The 25,627-nt window shown below is 35.9% G+C and overlaps 1 protein-coding gene across 1 annotated transcript in view; it reads right to left on the reverse strand.

Moving 5' to 3' along the window:
- Nucleotides 1-25,627, reverse strand: part of DPY19L1 (dpy-19 like C-mannosyltransferase 1) — a 96,721-nt gene that overhangs the window by 28,842 nt on the left and 42,252 nt on the right. The window contains exons 9-14 of the mRNA XM_049642289.1: nucleotides 15,989-16,080; nucleotides 14,033-14,132; nucleotides 11,795-11,872; nucleotides 2,846-2,932; nucleotides 649-708; nucleotides 32-112 (exon numbers count right to left, since the gene is read on the reverse strand). Coding sequence (XP_049498246.1) covers nucleotides 32-112; nucleotides 649-708; nucleotides 2,846-2,932; nucleotides 11,795-11,872; nucleotides 14,033-14,132; nucleotides 15,989-16,080 — 498 coding nt within the window. The remainder of the gene's footprint in view (nucleotides 1-31; nucleotides 113-648; nucleotides 709-2,845; nucleotides 2,933-11,794; nucleotides 11,873-14,032; nucleotides 14,133-15,988; nucleotides 16,081-25,627) is intronic.

Consider the following 25,627-nt stretch of genomic DNA (forward strand, 5'->3'; position numbering starts at 1 on the left):
GTCTTTCAAGTTTAAGCAAAAATGCACTTACATCGTCTGCAATGCCAAAGATTTTAGATGTCAAATACTTGAGTACGACAGTTCCAAATAACCAAAAACATCCTTGGATAACCTACAAAAGAAAAACATAATAAATCAAAAATAAATTGATGTTTCTGATAGCCATTCCTTGCATATAATGGAGGAAGAAAAATATAAATGCTTTAATCAACTGTGAAATAACTAGCTCCATACCCAAGAAAAAATATGCTAAACAATGCAGCTTAAAGAATGCTACTCCAAAATCACCAAAAATAAGAATATATACATACAATATTATCAACATTATAATAATTATAGGAGATTTATACGGAATTACAGTTAAATTCCCTTTGTACTAACAGTTTCTACACACGCACTGCTCCCCAGAAACAAACATGGGTGATAAAATAAGTAAAACTAGAATTCTTCACTTATCCAATATTAATTTTAATTTGCCACATGAAAACGGCAATTTGGCACATTAAAATTGAGCCCTAATTATGTCATAAAGCTGTTAGATATCTTGCATTACATAAAAATAGATAATTTCCTTAAAAGTAAAACATAAAATCAAAGATACATTTTAGAGAAGGAAAAGCTTACACATTCAAATAGATTGATTCTTACCCATAAACTAAGTTCAGATACATTCATTTTCAGGAAATGTGGTTTCATTTCCAGTATACCCTTCATGGAGAAAGTAACATAGCATGCAGTTAATACTTATATACATAAATTCAAGCACCAAAAACCACTTATAATAAGACTCTCTAGAATCTAAAACTCAGCACATTGTCAATGTTCCATATAGCATTACCACAAGTTCAATGACTTTAAGCAACAGTCCTATTTTATCCAAAGTAGATTAGGTTAGTGACTTTGAAAAATTGAAAACAAATTATCATACATTTCTACAACTGATTTTACATCTCTGATTTACCTAAGAATCAATATAATATATAATAGAGTATAATAACATATATAAAGTATATAATAATTTCAGAATTTTAGACAGTATCTTATAGTCATAAAATTTTACTTAAGTTAAATATTATCAACTCTTAGAATAAACTACAAATGAGTTTTTAGTGGACCAACCAAATACTTCTCCTCTATCAAATCTTTGCTCTCTCCTGGGCATGAATAGACTCCCAAAGTATATTACCTATAGGGGGCTAAATGCACTTGTAACTTGGCAAAAGTACGGCTACAGATCAAAACATAAATAAACACATGAACCCAAATTAAATCTTTTCAGAAGTTTCTGAATATCTGAGAACACAACAGGTGATAGGATTAAGGTTTCAAAGTGATAACTACAAATAAAAATAGGAAATGAGTGTTTATAGTTGAATATGCATAAATATGCTATATTCTGTAACTGTGGGCATCATTTATTTTTATACACACCCAAATAGGAAAAATACATAAATACACTTAATTCATACCTAAGACACACCTCAGTGTCAAGCAGCTAAAAGGAAACCTGACACACTGTGGGTCCTGGACTGAACTGAAGTTTCCTGTAAAATGTACTTAGGTTAGATTTTATTGGTACCTGAATACAAGTACCAAGAGTCATGTGCTTTAATATAAGTGATAGCAGGACTTGCCTGTGCACACATGTAAAATATAGAACGGAGTACACTGTTAACATTTCCTGATTAGAAACAGAGTTCACTGACTGTAAGAACTATCATTAATCTCAAACTACAGCAACTCACTTAATGATTTTTTTTGTCATTGTTGAAAACGCAGCATCACCATATGCTAATTACTTATACCTGCAACTAAGTATACTCGAGCCACACAACCTGAAAAAGGGTAGCGTGGTCCAGAGTGGGAAGAGGCATATTTCTGGGGGAAAAGGATCTTAAGTGTTATTTGTGAAATGGGGCAAAGAAATAGGAAGTTCCCAATTTGTTCATGAGTTCTAGAAATCAAGAAAGCCAAAATAATCTGAGTAACTTAAACAATTATTCAAAGAGAATATATTTCAATTAAGAGAGTACAATACACTTTTGTCTTCAGGAAAGCAGCCTAATGCTAAAGCACGTGCACTTTTAAACACAGGAATAATATTTTTCCTCTTAGGTACACTAAACATTATAATGGTGAGATCCATGAATAAAAAAGGCATACCCACCTCTGGAAGTCCTTAAATTTAGGAAGATTTATATTTAGAAGGTCATCCTGCCAAAAGTGGCAGAAGGAGTTAGACGACCTTTCACCATTTGTTCCAATTCTAGCAGACAGTCTCCCAATAATCTAAACCTGCTCTCAGTAGTGATTTAGCAAAATACAACTGAATCATCACCTGACTGAAACTATCTAAATATTTCACACAAATAGAACAGGAAAAAAAAAAAAAAAAAAAACTAAGAGAACCCAGGGCCCCACACCTCTGATCACAGCAAAACCAGGAGAGACTACTGCGAACTGCCACAGGGAGGCAAGGGGGGTCAGCAAGTGGAGTAGGAATAGGATAAAAACTGCAAAGAGGGGAGGAAACAAGAAGAAGAAGAAAGCGTGAAACCTTTCTCAAGTGAAACCTGGGACCAAAACTTAGGTGACAGAAAAGACAAGGAAAGAGAAAGGGCAAAGTAGAGGTATGAGGCAAGGGGCTATGTTTTCCAGTATTAACTCTTTTGTTTCTTTCCTGTTTGAAAAGTGAGTACTGGAATACTCTATCACATATAGATGAATTCATTAAAACACCTCAGGTGATTCTTATAGAAAATAACTCATGAATCCCAAGCCAGTGGTTAAAAAAACTGGTCAGTCATTAGTTTCAAAAACAGCCATATACTTAAGAGGCACTTACCCAAATAATTACCAAAGAGGAAGCATAATAAGAAGTTAATAACATTGAGTTTCCAAACATCAAAACAAAACAAAGTGCAAGAGAAATCTGGAAAAATCCAAGAAAAATATAATTAATGCACATAAAAAACACTGATTTTTATTCTTAAAATTGCACATGCCCATGATGAAATTCAAACCATTCACAAGAGAACAATGAAAGCAGCTCATGTTCTATCCCACACTTCAAAACCCAAAAGATCACCACCATCAACAGTTTCCTGTGCATCCTTCCACATAGTCACATGTACAAATTCCAGTTTGTATTTTTTAAAAACCACAAATGGAAACTTGGCCCATAAGCTATGCTACTGCTTGCTTTACTCTGACTTTGTTTCCGAGAGCTTTCCAGGAATCCAAACCAATCTAATTCATTCCATTGAATAACTGAAAAAAGTACACCACTCTAAAGTGGTTCCATAATTTACCGAACAGTCCTAGGACTACTGCTGAACAGGTAAGTACCTTCCAGCTTTATTTTGCTGCTATTTTGCTTTTCCTGTTGCAAACACCATTATGATAAGCATCCTTAGGTGTATATCTTATATACATGTCCAACACTCATGAGATAAATTATTTTATTTTTATTGCCATAAAAAATATTGTACCAATTTACCCTCCATCAATGGGATATGAGAGCTCCTGCTGATACACACTCCTGCCAATTCTTTTAAATGTTTGACAATCTTTTTTTTTTTAAGTTTTTAAGTTATTCAGAGAGAATGATCTTTTTTTTTTTTTTTTTTAAGTTTATTTATTCAGAGACAGAGACAGAGAGTGTGCATGCAAGCTGGGGAAAGGCAGAGAAGGAGACAGAGAATCCCAAGCAGTCTCCGTGCTGTCAGTGCAGAGCCCAACTCGGGGCTCAAACTCACGAACCAGGAGATCATGACCTGAGCCGAAATCAAGAGTCAGACGGTCAACCGATGGAGCCACCCAGATGCCCCTATTTGACAAGCTAATATAAGAAAAATGTTGCCTCATTATTTCACTTTTCCATTCTTTTAATACTGGGTAGATACGCTATCTTTTCTTCTATTTGTTGTTTTTGTTACTGTGTGTCTGAATTGCTTATTCCTACTGCCCATTTTTCTACTGGGTTTCAGCTATTTTCTTTAAGAGCTCTCTTTATATATTATGAAAAAAATCTCTCCTTATCAAACAAACATACTGTAAATATTTTTCCCAGTTCATTTTTATCTTTGTGGCATTTCTGTATTATGATTGTTTTCCAAATTTTTATGATCATCAAATTTATCATTCATTTCCTTTAGGTCTTCCATTATCAGAAAAGCTTTAAAAATAAAATAATCCATGTTTTCTTCTAGAAGTTTTCTTTTTGAGCCATATATATGAATTTCTATCCGAATTTTAGAATCAGCTTAAGTTTCAAAACTGACATTTTTATTAGAACTGTTTTATTCAATAATATATATCACATATTTATAGCTATAATCTGTCAACTGTTGAATCTTTAGATCCAAAAATACCACATTGCTTCCATTTCTCTAAGTGTTCCTATACTTATTCATTAGCAGAGTATAAAATTTTCTTCATATAGATCCAGCATATTAAGTTTACTTCAAAGTATATTATTTCTGTTGCTATTCTATCAGGAATATTTTTTCATCATGTTTTCTGACTGCATAAAAAAATTATGGTAAATATACAGAAATGAATATAATCTTTTATTATTTCTAGTAGTAGTTTATTAACTTTGGTTTTTTTAGGTATTCAAAATCATATCACCTGCAAATAATATTTCTTTGTCTTCCCTTTATTTTTGAAAGTCTTATTTTTTAATCAATTGTATTATTTGATATTCTTTCAACAAAATTAAGTAATAAAAGTGACAATAGGCATTATCTGTCAAGCTTCTGGCATTAATGGGAATAGTTCTATTGATGCATCATTTTGTGTGATGCTACTAGCTTTTGAAGTATATGTATATATTTAAAATTTCAATGAAGGGGCGCCTGGGTGGCTCAGTCGGTTGAGCGACCGACTTTGGCTCAGGTCATGATCTTGCGGTTTGTGAGTTCGAGCCCCGTGTCGGGCTCTGTGCTGACAGCTCAGAGCCTGGAGCCTGCTTCGGATTCTGTGTCTCCCTCTCTCTCCGCCCCTCCCCCGCTCATGCTCTGTCTCTCTCTGTCAAAAATAAATAAACATTAAAAATTTTTTTTTAATTTCAATGAAATTTCCATCTATTTTCATTTGATTACGATCTTAAAATAAGAAATAGATATTGACTTTTATTAAATACCTTGATAGCATCACAGGAAAAGATCATATTGGTGATCTTCTAAAAATATATTGATGTGATAAATTATATTAATATAATTTCTAATGTCAAACCTTTCTCACATTCCTGGAACGAACTTAACTTTTCATGGTACATTATTCACATACACTTACTAAATGGGTAAGGAGCCAAATTCTCAAAATTTTATGACAATACCTTTTTCCCATAACTGCTAAAATTTAAGACTAATTCTAAACTTTCTCAATCAATTCTGGCAAAAATTAGCAGAATAACATCACTTTGAATAAACAGATTCATAACCAACAATCAGGTAAGGCCATGTCAAGGGTATTCAAGAAAAAAATTAAGGCAGTATTAAAAAAGGAGGTCCTAAAGGTCTGCAGAGACATTTGCGATCCATTCCCACCTCAGCAGCCAGTCTGGTCACTTCCTGCTCAAACCCTCCAAAAGCTTTGATTGTCACTTTAAGGGAAAGCCAAAGGCCTTACAAACACCTACGGAACTTCTAGGGCCTTCCCCACTAACACCTGGAACCTCATTTCACATTACCTTTCCCATCTCACTCCAATCCAGCCACATCTTGGACATGCAGGAACATACCGGGGACACCCCCATCTCAGAGCTTTCGTACCCGCTGTCTCTCTTAACCTAACAGACGCTACCTCCACTCCCTCAGCTATCTCTATGTAACCTTCTCAGTGAGGCCTTATCTTTGCACCCTTTTCAATTCTGACCTCCAGTACACACTCAGCACATTTTTTGTCTGCTTTCTTTTCCTAATACCTTTGGAATTAACATACTGTTTATCTTACATATTTGCTTTCTTTGTACTCTAGAACACAAGGTCCAGGGGCGCCTGGGTGGCTCCGTCGGTTAAGCATCCGACTTTGGCTCAGGTCATGATCTCATGGCTCGTGAGTTCAAGCCCCGCATCGGGCTCTGGGCTGACAGCTCAGAGCCTGGAACCTGTTTCGGATTCTGTGTCTCCCTTTCTCTGCCCCTCCCCTGTTCATGCTCTGTCTCTCTCTCTCTCTCTCAAAAATAAATAAAAATTAAAAAAAAAAATTTAGAATACCAGCTCTAGAAGGGAAGGGTTTCTTTCTTTTTATTGTTTTTTTCACTGCTCTATCCTTAGAACCCAGGAAATGTTTGACAAACAACTCATTGCTCAAAATCATCAGTGAATTCAAATTTGAGGGAAAAATTTTGAAAATTTGAAAAAATAAGAAAATTAAGAACTTAAAAGGTGCAGAATAGAGATTACGAATTATTTAGTATTTGTCTTTTTTTGAGTATCTGTATTTTTAGTAGGTTAAAAAAAAATAAGACAACACTGTGAATGACTTGTTAGTGAACTTTTTTTTTAAGTTTATTTATTTTGAGAGAGAGAAAGCACACAAGCGAGTGCAAGCAGGGGAGGAGCAGTGAGAGAGGGACAGAAAGAATTCCAAGCAGGCTCCGTGCTGATGCAGGAGCCCCCATGAACCATGAGATCATGACCTGAGCTGAAACCAAGAGTAGGATGCTTAACGGACTGAGCTACCCAGGTGCCCCATTATGTTAGTGAACTGTAAAACTTAGATGATATGGGACAATTCCTAGCAATGCAAAAGTTATAAAAAACTATTCAAGAAAGAAATCTAAACTGTCTTATTATCATGAAACAAGTTAGATCAGTAATTTAAAATCTGTCCACAAAGAAAACAACAGGTCCATATAGTTTAATAGGCAATATCACCAAACTTTCAGGGAATATTCCTTCCAATCTTAAATAAAATCTACCACAGAAAGAAAAGGTAGAGACAACTCACAATTAAATTCTATGGGGCTAGAATAAATCTGATATAAAAAACCATCAAGTGTGGCTGGAGCATTCTGGGAGAATAGCAGGTCTGCTCACCTAAATAACAACTGCACTGGCCAAATCTGTCTGATGGAACTGTTCTGGAACTCGGGAGTCTATTAAGAGTTACAACTTCCAGGAGAACTCTTCAATGGGAAATTGAGTTAATTTGAGTCCATTTCAGCTCTTACCTCAACAGCAGCTACCCATCGAGACACAAACAGTCCTGCACAAGTTCAAAAGCATAGGCAACAAAAGCAAAATAAACAAGCGAAACTATATCAACCTAAAAAGCTTCTGCATAGCAAAAGAAATGATCAACAATATGAAAAAGCAACTTACAGAATGAGAGAAAATATTTGCAAACCATCTAGCAAAGTTAATATTCAAAATATGTAAGTTTTTACAACTCAATAGTCAAAGAAACCCAAAAGCCCACATAATCTGATTAAATATGGGCAGAAGACCTGAACAGACATTTTTCTAAGGAAAACATACAAATGGCCCACAGATATAAAAGTTGCTCAACATCACTAATCATTAGGTAAATGCAAAACAAAACCACAATGAACATCACCTTACACCTGTTAGAATGACTATTATAAAAAAGACAAGAGATAAGTGTTGAAGAGGATGTGGAAAAAAGGAACCCTTGTTTTCTGTTGGTGGGAATGTAAATTGGTACAGCCACTATGGAAGATAGTATGGAGGTTTCTTAGGAAATTAAAAGCAGAACTACCATATGATCCAGCAATCCCAAAGAAAGAAAATGAAAACAGGATCTCAAAGAGGTATCTGTACTCCCATATTCACTGCAGCCTTATTCATAAGAGCCAAGACATGGAAATAAAATAAGTTTGCATCAATGAATAAATAGATATTGAAATTGTGATGTGTGTGTGTGCGTACACACACACACACACACACACACACACACATATATACGCAATGCAAAAATTATTCACCCATAAAAAAAGGAAATCCTTCCATTTGCATCAACATGGATGGATCTTGAACACATCATGCTAAGTAAAATAACACATTAAGAAAAAATAACTGGCACAGTTAAAATCATAGACATAGAAAGCAGAATGGGGGTTTCCAGGAGCTGGAGGGGAAGGAGGGGAATAGGTAATTATTGTTTAATGGGTATAGAGATTCTATCTCGAAAGATGAAAAGAGTTTGAGAGATGGTGGTAATGGGTGCATAACAATGTGAATATACTTAATACCACTGATGGGTACACTTAAAAAGATTAAGATAGTGAATGTTACATTATGTATATTTTACCACAATAAAAAAATGGAAAAAATTTCTGTTTGGAAATAATTATTTATTTTCCTTTATATAACTATAGGGATTAAGGAACTTGTAAAGTGATAACGAAAGAAGGTATTTCACAGTAAGAAACTAGTTCCGTAGTTAGTAAGTCACATCATAAACCATATACCATTCACCCAAGACAGGTTCTACTACAAATAAACCTGAGTAATGTTAGTACTTTTTTAACTGTAATTGAGTCAAACACCTTACCCATAGTCACCTGTGTGACCCTGTGACTGACCAACTCTAAATGCTAATTATTTTTTTTAAATGTTTATTTATTTTGAGAGAGAGAGAGACACAAAGCGAGCAGGGGAGGGTCAGAGAAAGAATCCCAAGCAGGCTCCACCCTGTCAGAGCAGAGACAGACATAGGGCTCGATCACACGAACTTGAGATCATGACCTGAATGGAAATCAAGAGTTGGACATGTAACCGACTGAGCCACCCATGTGCCCCTACACAATTATTCTGATTTTTGCTGCAATGTAAAAACAAAAAAAACAAAAAACACCAAAAAACGATATTAAACAGTTTGGGGGGGGGAAAGGCAAGTGTAACAAAAGGATAATTACTGTCTAATCCCATTCATGAAGAGATTTAAAAAGAGATAAAAAAAAGAGATTTAAAAAATTCATGAAGAGCAAAATGAATCCAGTAATATATAAAAATTGTATTTAGTCCATAAAAGCAAGGTTTCTTGCTGTATAATATCAATTAATATAATTTACCACAGTAACATATTAAAGGGAAATATACACAGGATCATCTAGACAGACACTTTAGAAAAGCATTTGATGAAACTTAGCTTTTATTAATTTCTTTTAAGAGGTGCTCAAAGCTTGAGGACACGTTAGAAAGACAAAGAAGCCAGCTTTACGTAGCTGGCCAAATCAGGAACAAGTTAAGCATAAAAGCATAAAAATAAATAATGAAAATGGTGGATTATACTGCAATGAATAAAACAGATGCCATTTTCTCTTGGACATATGAGAGAAAGTGGTAAGAGATTTGAATAGGAACGTCACAAAAAAGGAAGCACAAAGGGCCCATAAACACACGAAAAGATCTTTGGCTTTATTGACAATCAGAGAAAATGCAAATTAAGGCCATAAGATACCATTTTATACTCACCCGAAAGACAAAATAAAAAAAGGATGTACAATAATATGAGCTATATATTATCCATTACTGTTTGAGGTAGTCTAATCATTTTTGAAAAACAATACAGGATTAAATTAAAAAGCTGAACATGTATATAATTTACCACCCAGGAGTTCTACTGTTAGGTAAATACCCTAGAGAAATTCTTAATATATATGCCTCAGGAGGTACATGTGACAATATACAGCATTATTCATAAAAGAAAGAAGAAGAGGAAAAAACCTAAATGTCTTTCAACAAGAAAATGGGTAAATAAATTGTGCTTTGTTTATACAACGGAAAGTGCAAAGCAAAGAAAATGTCTGAACTCCAGTAACATCAAAATCTCAGAAACCTAAGTAAAAATGTAAGTCTCATAAACAGATACCATTTTACAAACCTTAAAAACAATACTAACCTATAATAAAAAGGGTATATTATTCAGGAATACATAAAAGGTAAAGTCACCAAGAAAAGCAAGTTAGTTATAATTTAACAAGTCAGGAGACTGATTATCCCTAGGAGAAGTGAGGGGGATGTATCTAGGGCACACAAGGATTTCCAAGTAATGACGGTTCTATTTTTCAGTTAGAGGGTGGGCTCATGCTTGTTAATTTTACAACTGTACTCAAAACTTCCCTATATATTATAATGTCCTTTTATAGAGAATAAAAAACAATAATGGCATATTATAATAACATCAAAATTATAGGGAAAAGAAAACATTAAATTTTAAAAATTAGTGACAATGACAGATACTCTTGAAGAATAAACATTCATCAAAATAAACCATCCAGCGCCTTAGGACCTTTGTTCTAACTGTTCCATGACATCTACTTAGCTAACTCCCTCTCCTTCCAATCTTTGCTTTCCTCTCCTCTTCTCCCTAAAGACCTGCCCTAACTACTTACTTGATATCTTAATCTCCCACCACCTAAGACTGGCACTCCTGAAAAAATTAAAAATAGAGAACTACCCTATGACCCAGCAATAGCACTACTAGGAATTTACCCAAGGGATACAGGAGTGCTGATGCATAGGGGCACTTGTACCCCAATGTTTATAGCAGCACTTTCAACAATAGCCAAATTACGGAAAGAGCCTAAATGTCCATCAACTGATGAATGGCTAAAGAAGATGTGGTTTATATATACAATGGAATACTACTTGGCAATGAGAAAGAATGAAATCTGGCCATTTGCAGCAATGTGGATGGAACTGGAAGGTATTATGCTGAGTGAAATAAGTCAGTCAGAGAAGGACAGATATCATATGTTTTTACTCATATGTGGATCTTGAGAAACTTAACAGAATACCATGAGGGGAGGGAAGGGAAGGGAAAAAAAAAATTTACAGAGAGGGAGGGAGGCAAACCATAAGAGACTCTTAAATACAGAGAACAAACTGAGGGTGGATGGGGGAGGTGGGTAGGGGAGAGGGGGAAATGGGTGATGGGCATCGAGGAGGGCACTTGTTGGGATGAGCACCGGGTGTTGTATGTAAGCCAATTTGACAATAAATTATATTAAAAATTAAATTAAATTAAAAAAAAAAAAAAAAAGACTGGCACTCCTGATCGCCCTGAGGTACCTTGATTTGTTCTTTTCTTTTTTTCTACAGTCCTGTGTCACCTTCTATTTTTTTTTTTTAATTTTTTTTAAGGTTTATTTTCATTTTTGAGACAGAGAGAGACAGAGCATGAACAGGGGAGGAGCAGAGAGAGAGGGAGACACAGAATCTGAAACAGGCTCCAGGCTCTGAGCTGTCAGCACAGAGCCCGACGCGGGGCTTGAACTCATGGACCGTGAGATCATGACCTGAGCCGAAGTCGGACGCTTAACCGACCAAGCCACCCAGGCGCCCCCTGTGTCACCTTCTAATACTATATACTTTGCCCATTTACTGTGTTCATTATTTACCCTCTGTGCTCTCGCATTCCCCATTCTCCCAGAATGTGATTAACATGGATGCTGGGATCTGTGTAGTTCTAGTCTCAGGTACAACCCACGTGCCTGGATGGTTGGTGCTCAGAAATGAACATTCCACTTCATTTTAACAGAAGGCTCCTGGATAATACACCATTCTATGTTTCTCTCTCACGAATTCTCTCTTTTACTTGTAGCAAGTCAGGCACAATCTCAAACCAGATAACATGACCCAAATTAAAATTTTCTGGGTGGCCTATTTTAAAACATGGTCTGTTAATTATATCACAATATTTGAATGACACTTTTTTTAGTTATGGAATCCTATTATGAGTTTCAACCATGTGTATAACAAATAGTAACGAGGAGTTTAAGGTCAAAGTAAATTGAAAAACAAAAAATTTAAACCATTACCATGTGTATATAAATGATCTTCCGTAATTTGCATACATCAATGTATCCCACAACATATACTGCAAATAATGATGCAATCTGAAATTTAAGAAGAAGTTAAATTATAAGTAAAAATTACATACATAATGAATACCTATAAGAATGAAAAAAGATTATTTTTTGTTTTTTCTCACTTTGATTTGTATTTATATTAAAAGGAAATTCTTTAGTTTCTCTCTTACCTGCCAATTTACTATTGAATATGGTCAATATATAAATATAGCAAATATTGATGTTTTTCCTTCCATACACAGCTGTCTTACATAACCATGTAAATTTTCTACTTTGTGGATTATTCAACACAATACTCATTATAATGTCAGGGTGACTCTACTGTCAACATGTACAATTACAAAGTGCCTTGCCCAATCAAAAAATATAAAAATTTAATTATAATGTATGATAATTAATACATAATTGGGAAAGGTACATTGAACTCAAAAGTAATCATGTAATGAGTGTGTGTGTAAAAATGCATTAAGTTCTGCTTATTAGTCACTCTTTACAAGAATCTCCATTAGTGTTCTCTTTCATATAAATATTCAAGTACTTGTTATAATCAAATTTATCAAATTTCAAATTAGAAGGATAATTTTCACTACTTTTAACTTTCTTCACAGTTTTGAAGAAACCTGCATATATATTTACCAAGAATTCAAGGAGTACTGGAGTTATTTAGATGAATTAATTGATTAAATGATAACAATGTACCTCTTCATAAAATATAGTTACTCGGTCAAACAATGACTCTCCACCCTTCTTCATGGAGAAAGCAACTCAGATTAAATTCCATGCTTCCCCTACCACACAAACATGGTACAAATGAGCTGTAAAGTGGCTGAATGCTTAAACACAGAACTTAAAATTTCATTCATCAAGTTATTTATCTCCAAAATGATCTACAACAAATTTTCTCATTAGCAAGAAAAACAAGATTTCCCTTTACCAGGGATTTACCCAAGGGGAACACTGCATTGCCTAAGGATGAGACTAATATGACATGGTAACTGGGAGGAAGTGTGCCTCGTTATTCAACATAAGCCCCTCACTCTGTGCAACGCCTTCCCCCACTCACCACCCCCCTAAAAAAAACAACAACAACGCAGGTTAGCACCCCTAGCTGGAAGCAACGGCAACTCTCCCTTTCCACCCCAGAGCCAAGCAATACACAGCAGGCCTATAAGGGTAGACTCTTAAGGAGTGTCTCTCAGGGCCATATTTAAGCAGACACATTTAAAATGTCACCAAGCTAAAGGAAACAAGGGAGCCTAAAAGGTAAGATCAAAGAAAGAATGAAGTACAAATAGAGCCTCTTTTTAAAAAATAATGATAAAAGCACCTGACCTTACTGGCATCTTGCTAAGTACCAGCAATGTGTTAAGTCTAATATGCATTCCCTCATCTGATCCTAACCCAATAAAGTGGGTTCTTTCATTTTCTCTATCTCACAACGGAGAAAACTGAAACTAAGCAAAGTTAAGCAGTTTGTCTAAGTCAAGCGGCTAGTGGACAGAGTTAGGAATCAAACCCAGGCCTTACTTCATATCTCAAGCAAGACATTTCCAAGATTACAAAGCAACTCTTAATCTGCTTTATATGAATAGGAAGATGGCAAGCACAATGAGGGAGCAGAAGTAGCTGGGGGCGGGGAGCAGCATAGGGAGAGACCACCCACAATTCACTCCCTCTCTCAGCAAGCACCTTCACCTTGCTTCATATACTTCTATTTGAAGGGAGAAGGGGGCAAGAATGCACAGAAAAATGATAAATTATAGATTGGTGGGGGAGCTCTATAAATAAGAACTGTTTAGCTCCCTGTCCTATGTTATCCTGCGTGCATTTATGCTCTGGGTAAGAATGTACAGTGTTATTCATAAAAGAAGTACATTTATTTAAGAGAAATACTTAAAGTTTCAGCGCTGGTCCTCTTTTAAGCACACTAGCAACACCGAATAACAAATATGAGTAGGCTCATCAGTTTGAGTTCAATAAAGGCACTCCACTAGTAAGCCAATAAGGAGCACTCACTAATACATAAATGTTACATATTTCCCTATCTTGAACTTTCTTTAAAAGTATTAACTAAAAAACATTTTAGGACTTAGAATCATGTAATATCTCAGTTCTATAATTTTACACAAGTGAGTACACATAATCAAACACTGAGCTTAATTCCATTTAAAACTGTAAGCACCGTACCTGAGTAAGAAGCACAAACTGAGCAAACTGCCATGGAAGCATGAAAAATACATTGGAAATGCAGAGTGCAATCAGGCTTCCTCTATAAAGTTTTGTAGCCCTTGGGAAGATAAAATAAATATGAGTAAGTTTAACCACAAGATATTCTAGCACGGCCCCGAAATGCTGCCAATTAGTATCCTTAAACATAATCTGGTTCTAACATAAACCAGACATGAAAGGAACATATGGGTTAGAAATTATACTCCCTGACACTCAATTCCAACACCTTTCCATGAACAAAACAAAGCTTGCCAGAGAGAAAGGGCAGTTGGGTCAGTATATCCGCTGAATTTTTTCAAACTGTATTTCGGCGAATTTATAATCAAACATATTTAATGCTCCATCCCAATAGCTTCATTTGGAGAGTCAGAAGATGTGTATAAAAAAGTAGCATATTCTAAGTGCTAAGTATTCTGCAGATAAATTGAATTCCGAATACGGGCTGAGTAGAGGGAAAATCTGTGGAGGGTGTGGGATAAATGTTGGGTCCTGCCCAGGGAGGACCCAGAGGAGAGAAGAGAAGAGAAGAGGCAGCAAAGGCAAGGGGCCACTGTGGAGCACCCTTAGAGGCTTCACTTTCCTGACTTGTAATTTAGGGGACCTTCAGGAAAGTGAGGCAATTTTATCTTTCGTGCTAGTTTTGAGAAGTACTTTTCTCCTAAATCAGTGAGCCAACGAGAAGCCCCCAACATGTCTAACATCTGCGCAAAGTGAAGTGTATATGCTAACACAATGCAGTATACACCTTAAAGAGATCCTCCTCAGGATAAACCTACCTGGGGCACTGAGCGCCACCACAAAACGCCTTTCTTTACTTCCTTAAGCATCCCATTTCTGAGGACATCTCTCTCTGCTCTTCTAATCCAACTCTTTATATCATGTCCCTATATCAAGTAGTTTTAAAATCCAGGTAACCTTTTTGTGAGCTATGAAATCAATTTATTAGCTACAAACCCGTAATTTTTAATGGAGTGAATACATCCCACATTCAGAGAGGGGCCTGTCTACCTAAGGGACAAGGCCACATAATGGCTCTAGTCCTGCTGAGGTTGTCACAGGTGGAAATGGATCGTCCAAACGGTTTTGGTGTAACAGATTTCAACCAGCTTCTCCTACATTCTGCCGATCGTCGAAGGGAGTTCTTAGTCTGAGTCATCTTCAGAGTTTCGTCAGGCTTTGTTCTATTTTTTTCGCAGTCCCCATTTTGTTTAATTTTTACCCTCTGAATCAAGGCAACATCCATCCAAACTCAATATTCATCGACACAAAGGAGAGAGAAGTGTTCTTGGTCCTACTCTCTTCCATTCATACGGTGCGTGAATCTCTGTGAGGTCTCTAGCTGAAGGCCAGATGAACGTGAGAAAGCCCAATCCAATCCTGAACTTCCAGCAGGAATTCTCCTAGTAAGTGTATCTCCGGTCTACTGAGTGGTTTCTTTTTATGCTTACTGTCTGATTCTAGGGGATGCTAAACACATACAGGAAGAATTACACGCGTGAACGTACCTGGCCACAATTATTCTACGAACTGTTCTTTCCTCTGAAGGACTGTATCTTACAGGTTACACTCTACTGCCATCAGTCTTCCCCCTTCTCTCTGCCTACTTTTGGGAAGCCGTGGTGGCAGCGGAAAGTGACTTGGGAAAGAGGAGATGGCAAGAGTGAAAGCAGATTTGCTGCTCCTCGAGCAACTAAGGAAAAAGGGAGAAGACTGGAAGGCAGCTGAAGAAAATGTTTTTGGTGCTGAATATTTTGAAGGTATACACTTAAAATAACCATGGATTCAACCTAGCAACGGCATCGTCTTAATTATTTCATTCCATTGACTGTTTTTATTATGGAAGCTTAAAAAATTCTAGCTTAAGTTATTCAATGCAAAACAAACAAATTAGACCTAAGGAGAAGTCAAAGTTACCTGAGAATGTGAGTCACAAGCAACATCTGAAGTACAAGGAACGGATAGGAGAAGCTTTCGCGGAGAGGTGGTGTCCACATCACACGTGTGCACTAAAAACAAAATTCATAGTGTATGGTCTGTCTGTTGAATGTGTTAAGTAAGACATACTAATCGAAAGCAGCTATTTACGAACACAAAAAAAGTCTTTTTCACACGTAATTTAAATGGTATGTTGGAAAACAAGCTGCTAGGTTTTCCACCAACAGCAAAACTGAAAAGTGAGAAGCGAAACATTATTGAGAGGGGGACACACATGGCGTAAGATCTTGTGAAATAGTAACATGAATTGTCAACAACAAATACCAACAGACTTCAACTACAGCCTAAAAGGAAAGTGGGGAAAGCACGAGCAAGAAAATGTTCCGCCAAAATGAAAAACGTTTCATTTTGAATTGGTGGTGGAAACCTGTTTAGTTTGTCTTCTTCCACTTGAATTTCAGCAAAACTATCCATAACCAATACTTCAAAACTCTTTGTAGTTATCAATGTCAGTATTTTTATGCACAATGCTGCTTTACAAAAAAGTTGGGGGGGGGGGTGGGCAGCATTCCATTTCTGTTTTTACTTTTTCTTTGCCCAAGCTACCCTTGGCTGCAAAATATTTAAAAGTGGCAGAGGGGATCAAATAAAAAATAATAAATCCTAAAATGTAATGTACCAACTCTACTAAAGAACTCACTTTGGACATAAATAAATAACGTTCCATCCCAGTTTTAGTACACTTATCATTTTTCTGCATCTATACGAAATGTATTAATAAGTCTATCTTTCAATTAAAGGAAAACTATACTGAATGACATATAAACAATCTGATTTTACTACTATTAAGCTACTTACACTAGATGAAATCATTACATCTTTCAAGTCAAGCAGATTTACTTAATTTTATTTTTTTAAGATTTTTTATTTTTTTTATTTTGTAAGTACTCTCTACACTCAGAGTGGGGCTTGAACTCACAACCCTGAGAGTAAGAGTCACATGCTCTACCAAAGGAGTCAGCCAGGTGCTCCAAGCAGAGTTACTTTAAAGACTACATGCAATTACAAAGACCACAGTGAATAAAGGAAATAAACCTTTCCTTTATTTTAGCTCTGCCTCAGACTATTAGATATTTCCACTACTGCTATAGAAAATTTGAGCCAATTTACTTCTCTTTTTAAGCAAAATTCACCATCCTCTATGAAACTGAACATAGATACCTATTTATAAATGAACTATACACACAAGAGAATTCTGAAAAGATTGAAAAAGTCTTTTTAAAATGCATATTTATTGTTACTGGAAGGCAATTTAAAAAATCTGTTAGTTTACCAAATTAATTAGAAATTTCAGTATGATTGATAGTAGAGATATATAACCATACTTTATAAAGCTATCAATCTCTGTGCAAAAACCAAGAAGAAAATATTTAAACTATGTAATTCACAATTTGAGAATTTTCTCCATTCAGACTGTTTACCTACGTTTATTTTATTACCCAAATTCAACTATGGTGCCATCTCTTAGAAATTCATTTCTTTTACTAGCTGAAGTCACTCAATTCTCTAAAACTCAGTTACATCCCTTGTAAAACGTAGGATGAGAAGGCCAAATTACAGAACTGAAACAAAGAGCAAGGTCATCTGCCTCTACAAAGTTAAGAGTGAATGAATGCAAACGTATGGGAAAGTGCTTATTGCTTCTCCAATGACACCATGTGCTTTCCTAGATCTGGTACAAACATAACTGCTGGTCCAGATGACCCCAAGTAATTTGAAAATAGTAAACAGATTTGCTTTAATCAGACCTTAAATCTTAACAAGTAAGTATTTTCCTCTAATTATAATACAGTTCTCTACATAGGATGATAGTTCAAAATGCCTTCTAAAGGCATCACTGTGAAATTTAGGAATTATAGAAGGGAATAAACGTGTGAGCCCCTTCACATGGGGTTACACACTGTGTTACGCACACTCAGACAAAATACAAGAAACTCCTGAATTATGAAAATGAACTCAAAGAAAATCTGTTTCTTTAAACTGTCCTCTTATAGTATATAATTTCTGGCACACATTTCGAAGCACTAAATAATGCTGCAGCATGATATGGCCCAGGTATTGACAACAACAGCTCCAATTTTCTGCTTAGGAAAGCCTGAATCTCAAATCATCTACTCAAGAATCAAAAACCCAGGAATTTCAGCAGTAGGCAGCTTCATTTGTCAAGCTCTATTTTCAAATGGCTTATTTATACTATTAGAGATCTAGCATAATCTAATCTACTTCTCTTCATAATGTAAAACTAAATAGGAGAACAACTAACTCGTGAATTATAAATTAGTTAATATCAGAAAGATCGTGAGAGTTTTGGCCAGAGCTGATATTTGTAGGGTTAGTCATAAATTGTTGTTGGTATAATGTCTAGGTTTACAATAAATTATCCCCCTTCTGAATGCTGCACACAATATTAGCTATAACATTGCTTTATATTGCTTACTGTTCATTATAATATTGTGTTAAACCCTGCACTTAAACTGCGTCCAAAAAAAGATTTCTGGCCCCCATGGGTTTGGCTACTTTCCTGCAGAGAACGGTACAGGTTTAAAAATACTATTCCTGGGGCACCTGGGTGGCTCAGTTGCTTAAGCATCCAACTCTTGATTTCAGCTTGGGTCTGGGCTCTGCGCTGACAACACAGAACCCGCTTGAGATTCTCTCTCTCCCCCTCTCTCTCTCTCTGCCTCTCCCTCACTCACATGCTCTCACTCTCTCTCTCAAAAAAATAAACTTAAAAAAAATTATATTCCTCAGGTGCTAACCATAAAAAATGCTAGGAGTAACAGCCACAATTTGAACATCTCTTTGATGTTACTTAGGGCAGTACCACTATTTAGGAAGACCTTTAGCTCGGAGTGGGCTTTGTGTGGCTGGCTGATGGTGTTGCACCTTGATAATAAGCCAGGTACCTTTCTTGGAATTTTTGTCTCTTTCTGTACCACGTAATGATATGCTGCCCAATTAACCAGTCATATAAATCAATTTGAATTTGTAACACAATTTTGGCTCACACAAGAATTAATGTGGCAGTAATATATAATTGCTAGTATTAAGTTTTACTACCTTAACAAAGAATTTCTTCTGATTCTATGAAAAGAAAATTATCTTTTTTGTCTCTGAACTTTCAGGATATCAGTATACATCTGTGAAATCTGTAAACTTTGTTGGAAAAGCATTGAATCACATCTTCATGCCTCCATCTATTGCTGCAATGACCCAAACTTGACCATTTCTTACTCATTTAAAATAGAAAATATTGTCTGACAATATTCTAACAATATATCTCCTTTACCATGTGGTTGTAAACTATACCTCTCAAAGTGATCAAGAATCAGAATTCTGTCTATAGTATGAAAGTATTAGTCAAGATATAAAGGCAGTATAAACTATAAGTGATTTTAATTGTATTATCAAAATAATAACATAGAGAAAAATAATTCAAGTCACTTCTGAATGTTTAATTTTTGAACTGACTGTATAACGTTAGTAGAATATACTCTTGCAAGAAAAAGAACTGCAAAAAAATCTTGAGTCTTACTAGCAAATTCATTATTGGTAACAGGATTAGTGTACTAATTCTGAAACTACTTCTTGTATATTATAGAATAAAGCAAATAAATAAATTTATTTAAATTGGGGGAAAGAGGAAGATACAAAAATGGAGTGGGGGAAAGTAAAGAAGAACCCTAAAATAATTATTGGAGGAATCAGTAGGAATTAATGATTTTTTTAAAAGCATATTTACTAGCCTTCTGCTGAAAAGAGCTAAAAGTAATTACACCCTAGTACCAGTGAGTGCAGCAAGGACCCTGCTTGTGGTCTCTAAATACCATTTGGGGTGCCTGGGTGGCTCAGTCGTGTAAGTGACTGACTCTTGGTTTCAGTTCAGGTCATGATCTCACAGTTTGTGGGTTCGAGCCCTGCATCGGGCTCTGTGTTGATGGTGCACAGCCTGCTTGGGATGCTCTCTCTCTCCCTCTATCTGCACCTCCCCTGTTCTCTCTCTCTCAAAATAAATAAACATTTAAAAATAAATAAATAAATATCATTTTCCACTAAAAGCGTCCAAGGTTCCTTAGAACACAGTGGATTTGGGGCAGCTGGGTGGCTCAGTCAGTTAAATGTCTGGAGTTTGATTTCAGCTCAGGCCATGATCTCATAGTTCATGAGTTTGAGCCCCACATTGGGCTCTGTGCTGGCAGTGTGGAGCCTGGTTGGGAATTTTTCTTTCTCTTTGCCCCTCCGGTGCTCAGGCTCACTCTCTCTCTCTCTCACACACACACAAATAAACATTACAAAAATTTTAAAAGGGGGCACCTGGATGGCTCAGTCAGTTAAGTGTCTGACTTCAGCTCAGGTCATGATCTCACCATTCGTGTGTTGGAGCCCCGCATCAGGCTCTGTGCTGACATCTCAGAGCCTGGAGTCTGCTTCGGACTCTGTGTCTCCTTCTCTCTCTCTGCCCCTCTCCCACTCACACTCTCCCTCTCTCTCAAAAATAAATAAACATTAAAAAAAATTTTGTTTTAAATAAAAAAAAAATTAAAGAAAACAGTGGATTCCACATCTGGAGATAAGAAAAGTACAAGGTGATCCTGTAACACCTTTTTTTTTTTTTTTTTCCCAGAAAGGATATGTTCAAAGAGAAATGGGGACATATCAAAGGCAGAGAATAGTACCCAAAACCCCCACAAAATCTTTAGGAATTAATTTAACATAAATATATGTCATCATGTCTGCACTTAGTTTAAATGGATTAGAAAAACGTCTGTGATGTGTAGGAGCATGTATAAGACAGAGAAAGCAAATGTGAGAAAATATTACAATTGGCAAATGAAGTGAATCTAGAACAATGTGTACATTAATTTTTCCAAATAAAAAGCTAGAGAGAAAAAGTAAAGAAACATGTAGTTTTTTGGTACTGCCTTTTTAGGACAAAATGTACAATGGAATTAGATAGAGCCCAAAAGAAGAGACAGAACATCTGTTGGCTTCTACTTTTACACCTGGGAACAACTGCATAATTTAGGTATGGACCTTCCACAGTTTTTGCTGGTGCCAGATATAAAACAGATAGACTTCTAACAACAAAAACTGGAATCTGGAAAAGCCACGACACAAAAATAAATCTTTTTGACAACTTCCCCCCCTCACACCAACCCTGAAGACAGACAGACAGACAGACAGACACACACACACACACACACACACCACACAAATTTGGCAGAGTAGGCAGCAGTGGGGAGGCGTAAAAAAGCAGACAGAGATCTCACAATCTCATATAATGCTTAGCTTCCAGGAACTTGCGGGAAGTTGAATTCAGAGATGGACTGAAAGTAACTAAAAGGCTGAAAACGAACCTCCTCTCAATTCAAAGGCTGGTAAGATCAAAGAGCTAATGCCCTGGGCTGAGCAGCCGGGAAGTTGGAGATTGAGCCTAAGAGCAAAGATCTCCTTAATTCAAACCAGAGGCAAACTAAAACAATGAAAAGTATAGCCCTGCCCAACTAAAGCAGGACTCATAGTGAGATCCAGATGCTCAGGGCCTCACCTTACATGCCTGACCCGAGAAAAGATGGTCCTCTGGGAAAAAGAAAAAAACAAATGAAAGCAATTATCTAGTTCAGGCTTTCTCATTTTTTCATACAAAATGTCTTACATAAGATAGAAAGCTATGACACATGCAAAATAGCAAAGAAACAGAACCCACAATCAAGAGATAAACTCTAGTCAAACAGAATTAAAGCCATAAACAACATATATGTTGGAATTAACAGACAAGGACTTTAAAATAACTATAATTAGATTTTAAAATTTATAGAATAAGATAGACTGGGTGAACAGATGTGAATTTTCAATAGAGAAATGGAAGCTCGAAAAAAACCCCGAAATTCTAACACTGAAATTCATAATATCTTAAATGAAAAATTCACCGGACTGAGTAGCAGATTGAATGTATCAGAATAAAGTACCAGTGAACTCAAGGACATGGCAAGAGAAAATATCTAAATAGAGACAAAGATAGAAAAAAAAAAAAACAAAACATGAATAAAAACAAGAGGAAGAGAGTATCAAAAACCCATCAAAAATACATGGAATCAGAATCCTCAAAGACGTGAAAAGACAAAATATTCGAAGATACTGGCTAAAAATTTTCCAAAACCGATTTAGAAGAATCAACCCAGGGAACAAAGATGTTCAGTGAGCCGTAAGCAGGGCACATACAAAGAAGACCACATCTAAATTTATTACCATCAAACCAATGAAAACCAAATATAAAAAGAAAGTCTTCAAACCACCACAGAAGAGATGTACTACATTCAGAGTAATAAGAAGAATGATAACTGACTTCTCATTAAACAACGGAAAGCAGACGACAATAGAATAACACTTAAAGTGCCGAAAGGTAAAGCTATCAACCTAGAATTCTTATCCAGCAAAAACACGCTTAAAAAAAAGAAGGCAAAATAAGGACATTTTTAGACAGGCAGAAGCTAAGAGACCCTGTTGGCAGCAGATCTTCACCGCAACGCTAAATAAAGTTCTTAAGACCAAAGAGAAATTCTACCAGATGGAAACCCAGATCTGTAGAATGAAAAATATCACTGACACCCAAACACAAATGTCCAGATGTGAAGGATGGCTAGGAGATAAAAAGGGAGGGATGTTTGCAGGGCAAAGGCACAGCACATACAAAGGCTCTGAGGAAGGAAAAGGAGTGGTCCTTTTGGGAAGTAGAGGGGGAAGGGCAGTGGGACCTAAGCAAAGAGAAGAGCCTGGACAGTGCTGAGAACCCAGCAGGGCCCAGGTCATCAAGAGGCTAGTTTTCTACTATATTATAGGCGGTTTTCAAATCTAATCAATAGATACATTCCCATCTAAGATCAGCACACTTTTTTTTGACTTTGGAGTTAATGCAATTTTAATGTAAATTCACAAATTGATAAACACACCTCTCAATAGCCTGAATAAATAACACATCTTTATACTCACACAATTTTCCAAATTAATGTAAAAAGTAATTTAAACTGCATCACTCTTCTGCATGTAATTCCTCAATGGCCTTCCCACTTACTCCAAATGAACCTTACAGTGACCAACAAGGACTACACAACTGGCTTCTTCCACATCCTACTCCCCATTATTAACTGGCCTCATCCCTTCTACTCGCCGCTCCTGTTGCGATAGCCTCCTTGCTACTTTCCCCAAAAGCCAGGATTCTCCCACCTTAGACAGAAGATGGTCTGACCTTCAGACGCTTATCCACAAGGACAGGGGTCCTTGTTTTACTGACATATTGACATATCCTCAGCATCTACAAGTACCTGGCATACAATGAGCCCTCTGTATACATTGTTTTAATTGAGTTGAATAAACAGAAGACCCAGAATAAATGTCCTGGCCAAAATGTTACCATCACAAAAAAGGGAAGAAGGGAGAGAGGGAAGAAGAAAAAAAAAAAAGGAAGGAAGAGAGAAGAGAAAGGGAAGAGAAAAAGTTCCGCAAATTAGCAAGGAAAGATCTCTGTACTTTTACTCCTGAAAGATAAACTGTTGTGTTATCTTTGATATCCTACTCCCTTTTCTGAGAGTTATCTGTCTTGAGAGAAGTTTGGAGAGATTACAGGTTAATCAGAAAACTTAGAATCCTGTCCCTGCTTAGCAACCTTGACTCAAACATTTAACCTTTTAGCGCTTCCAATTATTATGCAAACTGGAATATTATTATCTCCTATTTATCTACCATACAAGAACATCCCAAGGATTAATGAGACTGTTTTCAAAGTGTTCTAAGAACTGCTTTCCAAATCTTAAATAACATAACTGTGTCAATAACTAATTAGGAACATGTACATTATCTCAGTTCAGTTCAAAAATATTTAAGAACCCAATATGGGTCAGAAATAGATTATGGGTAATAAAGAAAGGTTAATTAGATATGCCTCTAAAGCAAACCTTTCATATACTACTTTGAATTACTTTGGTTTCAAAAAAAAAAAAAAAAAAGAATTTTCCTCCTCACATGTGCCTATCATTTTATCTGTGAACATGTTTCACATAAAACACCATCAGTCATCTTAGTAATAACTTCTAAAAAATCTCATCATGAAAAAGCTAAACAAACCTATTTCACATATAATGAATTTTTAACAGTCTAAAATTAAAGAGAAATATTGTATTTAGCTTTTTTTTGATACACTCCTCTAAATGCTTTTCAATCAGTATGCTAAAAATCCTACAGTATCAACCCATGTGGCATACATCTGATCTTGTAATTAGGAAGGATTTAAAAGGCAGAGCAAAACTGTTAGCTTTCATCTTAGCAATAATTCCCAATTGGGACAGAATCAACATTTAATAAAAAAAAAAAAAAAAAAAAAAGCTTGACAAGTGAAAACATCTACATAATTTTTATTATGAAACGTGCAAGCTCAATATTATTATTACTATGAACAATCAATAAGTCCTTTGTTACATTTTCACAGGTTTCAGATTTGGAGGTTTTAAATTTCTGTTTTAAATTATTTGATTACTTCTTGTATACTATACATTGTGTGGTTCTTTTGTTAAGGCCAAAATGTTCCCTTATGAAATCATCTCAGTGAAAGACTGTTTTCAAAATATACTATCTTAGACTCAAGTAGAGAGCAAACTAAACAATGGAAATAGAATTTAAAAGCAAGTAACAATCCATAACTATTTTTTGGCATACAAACCATTCACTCGCATGATTAAGATAACTCTCCTAAGAAAGAGGGGTTCAGATTAGTAACCGCCAGCAATTCCGGTGAGCAAAACACCAGGAAGCTCTAGAACAGTTCACTAAACATGTGAATAGGTACGACCAGAGTAGATGCTTCCCTTCTATAAAAATTATAGACTTTGAGCAACATCTTTAAAATTCAGAAAAAAATAGGGTCTGACAATCACAGTCTGAAAACCAAAATAAATACTAAATTATAATATAAACAGTTTTAGTTACTTAAGTTCTCACCCTCACTTTACCCCAAACTGCAGTTTATTCTACGAAATTTCAATGTTTTTACTCAGAATGGTCATGTTTCTACTCCAAAGCTAAGTTACTGATTAAGTACAATTATCTACTTGACTATTTCAGTGTAATTGCAATTCTAATTCTTGTCACATTTAGTCGACCCTTTCCTAAGTAGAAAGGGATGTCTAAGCATGTTTAAACACACCAAATGGCCAAAAAGTATCAAAGGGAAAGTCTATCAACCCGAAAAATGAACAGAATAGTCCAAATTTCATTGGTATAAACTGAAAAGCTTTGTAAGGAATGATGTTCATGCTATGTGAGCATCAAAATCGTGTAAGAAAAACATAAGATCGGGAACTGACCACCTCTAATTTAGACTGAGGGTAACACAATAGACCTTTCTGCTTAACAGACCATCGTCTTTAAAACTGCACCTTGGCTTCAAATTTTTCTATAATCTCTTTCCTCCAACATCTCATAGTGAACACTCAGCGCTCCTTTCCTCCACTGTTAAGTAGTTACTTCCTAGTTCTTAGGTCATTCTCCCAGGATCTGTGCTTCCAC

This window comes from Panthera uncia, chromosome A2, assembly GCF_023721935.1.
Source record: "Panthera uncia isolate 11264 chromosome A2, Puncia_PCG_1.0, whole genome shotgun sequence".
NCBI classification, from domain to species: domain Eukaryota; kingdom Metazoa; phylum Chordata; class Mammalia; order Carnivora; family Felidae; genus Panthera; species Panthera uncia.